The sequence below is a fragment of the Aricia agestis genome, chromosome 21 (genome assembly GCF_905147365.1).
Source record: "Aricia agestis chromosome 21, ilAriAges1.1, whole genome shotgun sequence".
NCBI classification, from domain to species: Eukaryota; Metazoa; Arthropoda; class Insecta; order Lepidoptera; family Lycaenidae; genus Aricia; species Aricia agestis.
This window is the reverse complement of record NC_056426.1, coordinates 5,368,970-5,381,181: the sequence shown is the minus strand read 5'-3', so window position 1 is coordinate 5,381,181 and position 12,212 is coordinate 5,368,970. Positions and strand designations below refer to the sequence as shown.

At 33.7% G+C, this 12,212-nt stretch overlaps 2 protein-coding genes across 2 annotated transcripts; one reads left to right on the top strand and one right to left on the bottom strand.

The window, feature by feature from the left end:
• The first annotated feature begins 644 nt into the window (after positions 1 to 644).
• On the top strand, positions 645 to 2,058 carry LOC121737724. Its single transcript, XM_042129410.1, has 4 exons — positions 645 to 809; positions 968 to 1,079; positions 1,288 to 1,389; positions 1,664 to 2,058. The coding sequence occupies exons 1-4, from the start codon at positions 709 to 711 to the stop codon at positions 2,048 to 2,050; spliced, it is 702 nt and encodes a 233-aa protein (XP_041985344.1). The 5' UTR covers positions 645 to 708; the 3' UTR covers positions 2,051 to 2,058.
• A 44-nt stretch (positions 2,059 to 2,102) lies between these two features.
• Positions 2,103 to 3,735, bottom strand: LOC121737707 (glycerate kinase). Its single transcript, XM_042129389.1, has one exon. It carries the CDS (start codon positions 3,520 to 3,522, stop codon positions 2,107 to 2,109), a length of 1,416 nt encoding a protein of 471 aa, XP_041985323.1. The 5' UTR covers positions 3,523 to 3,735; the 3' UTR covers positions 2,103 to 2,106.
• Positions 3,736 to 12,212: the final 8,477 nt, after the last annotated feature.

Genomic DNA, 12,212 nt, shown 5'->3' with positions numbered 1-12,212 from the left:
CTAAAAAGAATAACAAACTATATTTTAAGCTATGAATTTCCGCAAAGTAACGCCTGATTCTATTAACTATGGACTAAGAATAACTACTGAATCCGAATGCAGTGGACGCATCACGCACCCCGTCGGCATTTCGTAAATGACGACTACGCGACGCTCCGTCCGCTCCGATTCCGATCCAGTGGGTGCGCAGCTTTAATCGCGATAACTTTTTAGCGTACAAAACGCACGAAGCTTCACCACATATTTAACGCATATTGCAGCCGCAGCAAATGCCATTGCCATACAAATTACAAACCATGCGTGGCAACTGGCAATGCTGTCAGCTTGCTGGGCACTCTGCCAGGTGGGGACGACCTGGGGAAGTTTTTCTTTTTATAGCTTTATACTTTAAGTTTGTATATATTTGTATATTTTAGATTGTATGTTTTAGTGTTTAGATAATATTATATTTGTAAATAGACTCCAAAATTTAAAAAAATATGGTCACAAAAAAGGAATTTCAAAGAGGAACTTTTTCCGCGATACAACCATGCGTGCCAAAATTAAAAAGTTATTTGACGCTCTACTCTCTACGTCACTGTCAGCTGTCAAAAATTTGTCAATCTATTTCCATTTTCCATTCATGATTCAAAATATTTCAAAATTCAATTTTTCACAAAAAATTGTAAATCTATTTTTTGTAAATATAACCAGGAAACAGAAATTAAAATGAGCGAAGCAAAAGTGGGATTTTTATTTAAAGCTGCGGCGATTGTTTCAAATGGTCAAGATAATCATGTTTTAAACAATATTTTAAAAAGTTACTATTTGTAAGTTTTGAGAATGTGTGATTACTGTTTACTTTTTAATTTTAAGGAATAATTAGACTGCGCCCGTGATTTACACTAAAGTAAATCTATCAAACAGCAACGAACAAATCAAGAAACTTAACCAATAGATGTGTTTTCTGTTTTAACATATTTTCTAGGTTAAAAAGCAGCAAAACCACGAAAGGGTATGGTCTTCCGCAGAAACAGTTTTCTACTAAATCACGCTGTTCACATTGTTTTCTTAAGTGGAATAATAATTTTGATTGCAAGGTCAGTTTCCATTAAAAAGAAAGTACTTATATTAATTCATCAAGCCCCATATGGTCACCGAGACACATTACTCACTCTAATTTTTTTATTCAGAATAAATTTTTGCAACTGTTCTCTGAACGTCGGGTCTACACTGGTGCCTACCACCGGTTCGGGAAATTCATGGAAAAACGAAATTCTATTGTGTGTAATTTTAATATCTTTCCAGGTGGTACCATTAAAAATAAGCAAAAGACAGAGAAAGAGAATCAAGCACCAAAATAAGATGATGGGCAACAATAGGGAGGAAATAATTAATGGCAATAAATTGGTAAGGCAAATTGAAGCCTAAAATATTCCTTACTTTTTTTTCAAAAGAGATAACCCCCATAGTAATAAAAACAAATTTATGTATTTGTAGCAGATAATCCAGATAGCCTTTGTCTATCAAGTGAAAAAAAATTTAGAAAAAGACAACACCTGCTATGTTATTATTTTCACAAACCTTAAAATTTTTTCTGATAAGTTGTTGGTATTTTTTAAAATATTTCTTTACATATCACATATAATTATGCCCTCTTTAAATAGTCTTCTATCTGTTTTAGGAGCAGATATGTAATTTCTGTAAACAAACAACAGTTACATATTTACCCAAACCCAATAAGGAGGTTAAAAAATGTAACGAAAATGTTAAAAGCGTGACTGCAAAAATTGTGGAAAATAAAGAAGCAAAACTTACAAAGACTCACAAATCCCTGAAAAATGTATCAGATGTGTATTGCAATTCAAAAGAAGTATTTTCATTGAAGAACAATAAAAACACATTGCAGGATAATAAAAGTCCTAAAATAATAAAGACCAACAAGAAGAAAAAAGATAAATTTGCTGGACTATGTCAGAAGGCAGTGCTATCTGCTGCCAAGCTAAAAGATAACTCAGCAAAACCCAAAACCGATAAGGATTTGATAATTTTCTTGAAACCTGCACAATAATAATCATGTTAGCCAATCAAGAAAAATAGGAACAAATAAAAAAATATATTAATTAATCATCTGCTTTTGATTATAATCAAATGTATATCCATAACATTTGTGTTGGTATGTCCTGTTATTACATGGAGACTCCCATTATTGAAATTCTTGTAGAAATTATATGAATCATTGTTCCCTAGGAATGCATCTACATTTAATTTAGCTTCACCTGCATGCTTTATTAGATTATTATATCCAATAGCTCCAGCAGCATCTGTTGGACCATCTATTCCATCTGTTCCTGCACTGAGCATGTAAATATCGTACTTTGAGTCAATATTCAATATTGCCTTTGAAAATTCTAAAGCCAGCTGTTGATTTCTACCTCCTTTCCCTTCACCCTTAACTTCCACAGTTATCTCCCCGCCAAGAATGAAGCATAGATTCTCATTCTTGATAACATTTCTATCAAAATTTTCAAGCTGCAACCCTGGTAAGTTCAGTTGCTTTAATGATTCTTTAAAATCTTCTGATGCACCATTTTTTATATTTACCACAAGTTTCACCAATTTTGAATATTCATTTGCAATATCTCTTATATTTCCAACAATGGAGTTTGATAAATTGATTGGCATGTAATTTAGATTCTTAGCTTCAACCATTCCAGCTGCAATGCTTTGTTTATTTGATCCAACTATTATATTGTCAGAATTGTTCATAAATTTCTTACTATTGCTCGGACTCTCTAATTCATGTTTTATTGATTCAGGTAGGTCATTATATAAATTATATTTTTTAATTACCTCTATGGCATCAGTATCATCATCTGCATTTTGACAAGTTGGTCCGCTAGCTATCAAATCTATAGGGTCACCGACAATATCAGATAGTATTAAGCTTACGACTTTTGTAGGGTAGGCATGGATGGCTAGATTGCCACCTTTTATATCTGATATTCTTTTGCGGACAGTGTTTATTTCTATAATATCTGCACCACTGTTGGCCAATTTCTTAATCAAAGTACACTTTTCCTCAAGAGTTATTGGACTTTTTGGCAGAGGCAGCAGTGCTGATCCACCACCAGAGATTAAAACAAATAAAATATCAGTTTCCGAAAGTTGACTTACAAATTGTTTTACTTTGGTCGCTGTGTTCAGAGCATCAGAATCTGGCAGGTTATTTTCGGCACCTTCATAATATTCCAGATTAGAATAGTGCACATTATGGGAGCTACCTTTTGGGATGCTTATGATTCCCTTCTTGATGTGGGGAGATAGGATGTGTTCTAGTTCGTTTGCCATTTTCTGCACTGCTTTACCGGTGCCAACGATATACACATTTTTGTTTCTTAATTCATAAACTTTATCAAAAATCTTGAGTTGCCTTGTAGATGAATTGAAATTCAGCGACTTTCGCATGAAGTTTTCCGGTAGAACGGCAGACACGCAACTTCTGAATATGTGATTTAAATCTGCTATAATGTTGCGGTTCATTTTGAAGTAAAAATTTTTGAAACTCAATCTAATAAAAAAGTTACATAAAACTAACACTATGTGTATACATTTATTCAAAGCCACTGTTAGAATAGCTTTATTTTTTACTTTTTACAAATTAAGTTTCGATAACTTTATTGACTTTACTGATAAGTGATACTCTTATCAGCAATTGATAAGACGTGCTATCAGTGCAAGTGATGAGTAGAAGACTGAAAGAGAGATGCGTTCTTAAGCGTATTCAGTATAATAGCCGGTGGCATTTGACGTCCCAGTAGCAAATAAAATCTCATCAAATACCAATGTTTACAGTAGGTAATCCTTATTGTTTAGGAACACGTCCTCCTTCTTCTTTTTTTTTTCTTATAATGGCACTTCGGCTATAACCATGGCCAGTGTCGAGTATAATATTATGGCGGGAAAACAATATTATTTTACAATTTTTTTCTATATTATCGTCAGGTCAGTCAGGTCTAAAGTCTAGTCAAAGTCTAAGTATAAAGTCAAGAAGTCAAGTCGGTCGATTCAGTAAAGTGGTAGACGCTTTATTGAAACTTTCGATGGAGTTTTGGAGGGAACACAAAAGAGCACGTTTCTGGTTATTACATCACTTTCCCACACTTGTGCACGATAACGAATATCTAATGTCGGCTGTGCACTCTCGCCGAGAGCTCTCGGGCGAGAGTCTCGTGCGAGTGCGTTATGAACTCAGAGAAGATGGACCATTATTTTTCTCTATGCATCGAAAGATATCAATGTAATCCAAAGATCTATAATCATATTTAATTTTATTTCTCACAGATAATGACTGATAATGACGTTTATTATTGTTATTTTTCTGTTCTGCACTGTCTAGCGGCGCGACTAGTAGTGAAAAAACGCGAGAGTGTACAGTAATGCGCTCGATTTCCTCGCGAGACCCTTTGTCTCGGGCGCAAAATACCGACACCGGACCGAGAGGGTCCGAGACAGGCGAGACGAGGCGAGCGCACCCATTTACACTCTCGCACTCGGGCCGCCTCGCTGTGTCTCGGCGAGAGTGTACAGCCGACATAATGGTTAATATCCTACCAATATTACACATTAAAAACCCAGATAACACAATTTTAGGAAAATAATAAAAAAACACAACATCACCATTTCACATTCCCGGCAAAACTCCTTCTTCTTCTTTTGGCGTAACTCGTAAGTCGTAAGCCTCCCCATTTAGGAGTTGCCAGCGTCAGAGTTGAGGCGAAAAATGTGAACAGTTATAACTTAACAGACTTGTCAGTTGTCACATCACAGACCTGGTTTTGACAATTCATTTGCTGAATTGATTGAAAGGAATTGCTATATGTGACCATTTTAGCCCCGCTGGTATTTTTTAACAGTTTCTTAGAAATCGATACGTGAATTGATATCTTAAGGAAAAAAAAGGAAAGGAAAATATCGGTAAAATGAAAATTCCGGAATACAGTCCCTGTTTAAAGTATAAGGATGCTTTAGGAGAAAAATTTTTGAAGAGTTGGCAACACAATTCGTGGCGCGGCGCTCTCTCGAAGGCCCCATCCCCACTCGCGCGCGATGCCGCGGAATTTCCGCGAAACGTGAGTGTGGATCCGATTCGCATATTTTTCGCACTTCGCGACTGGTTCCCCGACCGCATCCACACTCGCGCGCGAACCGTGCACGACGCTGCGGCGCCGCGAAATTCTTGCGAAGCATGAGTGAGAGATCCGATTCGCATAATTATGTTTCGCACTTCGCAGCCCGTTCCCCGATTGTTATCGGTTTTCTGTCCCGCGACAAAGAGATTTTTTTTTAATCTTTATTTTATTAAGGCCTTTTGCCATACTAGACATGCCAGCATTGTTTAGTGAACAGAATATAATTAATCCTACTTTATACTTTATTTCTTTATACTTTATACTTTATATACTTTATTACTTTATTTACTTTATTACTTTTACTTTATATATTATATAATATTATAAAGGCGAACGTTTGTTTGGATGTATGGATGTATGGATGTTTGTTACTCTATCACGCAAAAACTACTGAATGTATCTTAATGAAACTTTACAATAATATAGCTTATACATCAGAATAACACATAGGCTACAATTTTAACTGACTTCAAAATGGGGGAAGTGTTATGTTCATTTTTTTATATTCAACGATTACTCCGCCGTTTGTGAACCTATTTTCAAAGTTTTTCTCTTGGCGTACAGAGTATCATCCCAATTTGGTACTATACTTACAAAAGTGGTGATCTGATGCTGGGAGGCATGACTAATCGAGTTCCTTCTTAAAATTTATATGGAAACATGTGGTGACTTCGGTTTCGTGGGAAGTATTCTAAGCATATGCAATCAACAAGTAAGATTTTGCACCAAGGTATACCATGATTAGATTGGGAAGGTGCTGAGAGAACTGCTTTGCATTGATTTAATTTGTTTGACATTAAAATTCATGTCGCTAGATATATTAATTAATTTATCAAAAGCTACTTGCATAACTGAAAATCTATCTTCCACGGAGTGTTCTTTCTCTTGTAAATTATTAATTATTTTACTATATCTAATTGCATCATTATTATCTAAATTCCCAGTAATAAGTTTTATAAAAGATCCTAATGGATTAATATTACCTCTTTTGGTTCCTAAATTAGGGAGAATTTGTGACAATCTAGACTTAGTTAATTTTATAAAAGAGCTTATTTGTATTTCTAATCCTAAAAATTCATTCTTAACCAGATAGTCTGTTTAAATTAAAGACCTTAACCTATTATATTCCCCAATATTATTATCTAACTGTAACTTAATATATTCTAAATCAACCGTTTTAATGATGCTCCAGTGATCAGTCTTCATCACTGCTGCACCAAGTTTTATCGGAGCTATGCCTGGATTCCTGGTCATGTTGTGAACATTGAGATGCCATGTCGGACTCGCCATTGCTAGTACCAGGAAGCACCACCTGTGGAGGCCGTTTTATGTTTTTTATTGCTACTCTAGTATTTCTATTTTTTAGCTTAACCGGTATTATATTTCGCGAAACCTCCCCAGTGACTTCAGCTTCTTCAAACCTAGGTAATTGCTTAGCTTTCCTAGTTCTAGTATTCTTCATAAAAATTTTATCTCTTTTCTTAATTTCAGGAACCGGATTTTCTCCTCCTTTCTTATCCCTTACTTCTTTTTTATCATTTACTAATTTTTCCGCTACGTATTCGTAAAGAACCTTAAGTCGCTTTCTATGATCTTGTAATAATTTTTGCATCAAATTTCTATCTCTATCAATATCAAAAACGTTTCCTGAATCCGTATGTCCAAATACCATTTCAAAAGGTGTGAAGTTAGTTGCAGTATGAATCGTATTATTATAGGCCATAATAGCGTAAGTCATAACACTACACGCATCTAAATCTTTCTTATCATATTTAGCAAGCCTGTAAATTTCGATTATTGTAGAATGACATCGTCCCACAATAGCCATTGAATTTGGATTATTAGGAGTACCAACATGAATTTCAATTTTATACAAGTTCAATAATTCCCTTATTAATATTTTATTAAATTCCGTTCCTGAGTCGCTATTTATTTTATTGGGTATGCCATACATATTGAACTATTTAATTAATGCTTTTACTACTTCTGGAGTACTTCTATTTGGTATGTCTATGGCCTGGGCTAACTTACTAAATGCGTCTACTATAGTTAAATAATATTTATTTTCTATATATAAAAGATCTATGAATAATTCCTGAAAAGGACTATTTTGAGTTTGCGTTAATTGAAGATGTGGCTGAATCGGTTTCTTAGTAAAAATAGCGGTTGATACCGAGTGTCCCATCATTATAGACCGCCATGTTTAGTTCTTGGCAATATGGCACCGGCTACACTTTTTTGTAGTTATGTCGCTTCCATCTGTTTCCTTATTCATTGGTAAAGAAAGACCGTACCGACAGTATATATTATGTCTATGGACCGTACCTAAATACTTTCAAGCATAGATTAAGTATTATAGTATAGATGTAGTCTTAGCCCGTCACCGCACACAGTGATCCGAAATCGCTAAATAGTGGACATTCGCAAAAAAGTTCGATGTTGGTGTGAAAAAAATACCATCCGATAGATTTTAAGAGGAGTGACAATAAATCCTTATTAAGTTTTTTATAAAAATGAATTTTTAAGGTGAAAAAAAAAATTATTAAAATGTTGTATGGGAAGAAATCTATAAATAGATTTTTTGCAAAAACTACTAGGTAATTCTGGTTCATTTTTGAAACAAGTAAAGTTCTAGTGGTATGTAAGGTTTAGAAAAAAAAAACGAAAATTTACGTGCAGCCTTTTGCAGTAGAGGGGTTCAAAATTTTGAAATAATTTTACTAACTTTTTAGGTGTGGAAAAAATACTATTCGATAGATTTCCTAAAGAGTAACAATAAATCCTTAATAAGTTTTGTACAAAAATAATGTTTACGGGCGAAAAAAAAAAATTACGAAAATTGTATGGGTATAATAATATAATATATAAAACGAATCCTTAAAAAGCAACAATACTTAAATGTACTTACAAACATGGATAGCAAAAACAAAATTAAACTAAAATTGACTACTGACTAAACTATTGTAATTATAATAAAATAAAAATTATTACACACACTAATAACTCAAACGATTTCAAATGACACTTATAAATACATAAATAATAATCAATTAAACCAACGCGCTTTACAAACATAGTGGATCTCCAATGCTATCATCGCCTTGTACAACTTCACTTTCTTCGTAATCATCTGATAAAAGATGTCTTTCAAGCAACAGGTCGACTGTGTCTGCATGAAATTCTTAGTGTTTATTTTTAGACAACTTTGGACGAATGCAGAATGTGAGACAAATATGGATTAGAGCTTATTAAAAAGTTGTGCAACAAGTCTTTATTAGTTTCTGCTCGACTCGTCTTTCTAGTGTATATCTCTCTAGTATTTCTAAATTCTTTATTCCTTGCCTCTAAAGCTTCTTCACTCAAATAGCCAATTGGAATAGTTTGAAGAAAAGTCGGTGCCAGTTCCAAAAGTTTCAAATATCTGTCTGTATTGGCTATTTGAATGAAGAAGCTCAGAGGAAATAACAGCACAACTTTTTATTTTTTATTTATTTTTTAAATAATATAATATCATAGATGTATAGGATAACTAACTCTAAAACTTAAAAATCGAACTTCGTATATAAATTCATTTCAAGTTCAAAATTGTCGAAATTCCCTGTTTTTATACTATTTTTACTTGACACTGGCAGAATGGTGCATCCCTGCAGGCTGCATCTATGGGCGCCATTAAATAAGAAGAAGAAGAAGAAGAAGGAATAAAGAATTTAGAAATACTAGAGAGATGCATACTAGAAAGACGAGTCGAGCAGAAACTAATGAAGATTGGCTGCACAACTTTTTAATGAGCCCCATCCATATTTGTCTCACATTCTGCATTCGTCCAAAGTTGTCTTAAAATAAACACCAAGAGTTTCATGCAGACACAGTCGACCTGTTGCTTGAAAGACCTCTTTTATCAGATGATTACGAAGAAAGTGAAGTTGTGTCATTACAAGGCGATGATAGCATTGGAGATCCACTATGTTTGTAAAGCGCGTTGGTCTATTTGATTATTATTTATTTATAAGTGTCATTTGAAATTGTTTAAGTTATTAGTGTGTGCAATAATTTTTATATTAAGTATTATAATTACAATAGTTTAGGCAGTAGTTTATTTTAGTTTAATTTTGTTTTTGCTATCCATGTTTGTAAGTACATTTAAGTATTGTTGCTTTTTAAGGACTCGTTTTATACATTATATTATTATACCCATACAATTTTCGTAATTATTTTTTTTCGCCTTTAAACATCATTTTTGTACAAAACTTATTAAGGATTTATTGTTACTCTTTAGGACTGTATCTTTCGAATAGTATTTTTTCCGCACCTAAAAAGTTATTAAAAATATTTCAAAATTTTGAACCCCTCTACTGCAAAAGGCTGCACGTAAATTTTCATAATTTTTTTTCTAAACCTTATATACCACAAGAACTTTACTTGTTTCAAAAATGAACCAGAATGACAGAGTAATTTTTGAAAAAAATGTATTTATAGATTCTTTCCCATACATCATTTTCGTAATTATTTTTTTTTCACCTTAAATATACATTTTTATAAAAAACTTAATAAGGATTTATTGTTACTCCTCTTAAAATCTATCGGATGGTATTTTTTTCCACACCAAAATCCATAGACTTAATATATACTGTCGATCGAACTTTTTTGCGAATGTCCACTATTTAGCGATTTCGGACCACTGTGCCGCGTGGCTATTTTGTGCTTATTTTCATATAAGTAGTGTGCGTTTATTTTCTTGAATATTTCTATATTTTGTCGATTAATCCGAAGCACTTTATGATACAGGAAAGAAAGTCAAATATTTCATGATATCGATTTACTATAGTTCAAGTGATGAGAATCCGTAAAAACACGTAAAAAACTATGCAATTTTTATAGCCAAATTATTAATTGATGTGACATTTTTTAGCCCTAATGCCTTATATAGCACGAATAAGGGATTAATAAACTTATAAATTATCTTTTTAGCTTATTGAAAAGCCAAAAAACGTTGTTCAAAATTTACGTATTTAATGTTAAGTCCACGTGTTTGAGGCATTCTTTGGCCATTTTTATGGTTTATTATTTAGCGGAACCACAAAACTCAACAATATCTAGCATTAAATGTTCACTAAAAACCTTTATTAACACTTTTATTACATGAAATATGCCGACCGACTCCTTTGTTATGTCCTAGTAAGTAGTTCAGAACATTTACACGCTTTTGACGCTTAAACACCGATATAACACAGTATAGCAATTTGACATATCCCTAATTGCTATACTGTGGATATAAGGCTCTCTCCAGTATATATATATAGTAGGTACCCAAGAAGTTTACATTGATAGTACCCATATTATAAAAAAGTACTCTGTGATAGTACCTCAATGCTTTCAAGTAGCCATTTATTTCAGAAACATGAAAAAATTGACAGTTGACAGGCGCTTGAATTTCGAATTGATTTCGAAGATAGACGCGGCTCGCGCCTAGTCTGTGCTCGCGCCTCGCGCCAGTGTTGCCAACTTAGTGGAATTTCCACTAGATCTGGTGGTTTAGACGTACCTTTCGGCGGGAAAAAATTTGATTTTAGTGGCTAGTGGATTTCTTATAGTTTGTGCGTTCTAAGATGATATGGGTGACAGTTTTCATGTTCCTTGCTACGGGTTTTTTTTTACAAGAAAACAAAAAAAAACAAAATGTGATAAATTATATTCCATCTACAAAAACAAATGTTTCCTATAATTGTTTCCTATAAATGAATAATAATAAAAAGATGCTAAATGCTAACTTATTAATAAAAATTATAAATAATAACTGTGAAATAAGAGTATAAAATTATTGTTACGAAAACATTTGAAAAATGTCATATGCATGAAACGGAACTTATGTCAATAGAGATTGACTCTGTTGAATCGAAATCAAATCGATAAAAAAGGGCAGCCATCTTAAATCGCCGGCACCACTGAAATGTCAGTACGAAATCGATAATTTCCATTGCAATTCCTTTACAAAGTGATTCGATATTTTTAAACTATCGATTATTTTTTTTTAGGTAACTTTCCTACTATTGTCAATTATAATGTGTCACGCATATCATCATAAAACGCACAAACTATAGTGGATTAGATTACTTAAGTTAGTTGATGTTAAACCACAATTTTTTTTAATTATGTTTGGAGACGCACACTGGAAACTTAATTATATTATTATTATCTTTATTCGTTTTGCCGCATTCTAACGCTGATATAGAGCGATTATTTAGCATGATGAATGTTGTCAAGACTTAACAGAGCAACCGGATGAAGTTTGATCGCCTTTCTTTCGTGGAAGGTTAGCACGCGAAGGCAATTAATGCTGTAATAACAACATACGTGGGAGAGCCATGCTTCGGCACGAATGAGCCGGCTCGACCGGATAAATACCACGTTCCCACAGAAAACCGGCGTGAAACAGCGCTTGCGCTGTGTTTCGCCGAGTGAGTGAGTTTACCGGAGGCCCAATTCCCTAACCCCTACCCTATTCCCTTCCCTACCCTCAACTATTCCCTTCCATCCCTTCCCTACCCTCCCCTATTACCATATTCCCTCTTAAAAGGCCGGCAACGCACTTGCATCTCTTCTGATGCTGCGAGTGTCCATGGGCGACGGAAGTTGCTTTCCATCAGGTGACCCGTTTGCTCGTTTGCCCCCTTATTACATTAAAAAAAAAACAATACCAAATACCATATTACAAAAATTAGAACTAAAGAAATTTATTCTTCACAAACTGAACAAGTAAATGACAATTATTCCTCTAAAGACGTTCATCTTTACTCTTTAGTTAAGTACCTACTTATACATAGGTACATAGGTAACTAAAGTTTTCCTTTTTTTGTAGTAACAAAAATAATTATTTCATAATAATAAATTACGTTGTTGTTGTATTATTTTCAAATTAAATTCAGATAGGTTGTTGTTGTCTTTACGTTATTTAGTGGAATTCTGGTGGTTTGAGAGGCCATTTAGGTTTTAGCGGTTTCTGGTGGTTTACGCTGCTGAATTTGGTGGGTTAGTAAAAAAAAG

What these genes read in the sequence shown, in the direction of transcription:
- LOC121737724 (XM_042129410.1), top strand. Translation starts at nt 709, where the DNA reads ATGAGCGAAGCAAAAGTGGGATTTTTATTTAAAGCTGCGGCGATTGTT. An exon ending in ATTTTAAAAAGTTACTATTT is followed by an intron (nt 810 to 967) that starts GTAAGTTTTGAG and finishes CATATTTTCTAG; the next exon opens with GTTAAAAAGCAGCAAAACCA. An exon ending in ATAATAATTTTGATTGCAAG is followed by an intron (nt 1,080 to 1,287) that starts GTCAGTTTCCAT and finishes ATATCTTTCCAG; the next exon opens with GTGGTACCATTAAAAATAAG.
- LOC121737707 (XM_042129389.1), bottom strand. Translation starts at nt 3,522, where the DNA reads ATGAACCGCAACATTATAGCAGATTTAAATCACATATTCAGAAGTTGC.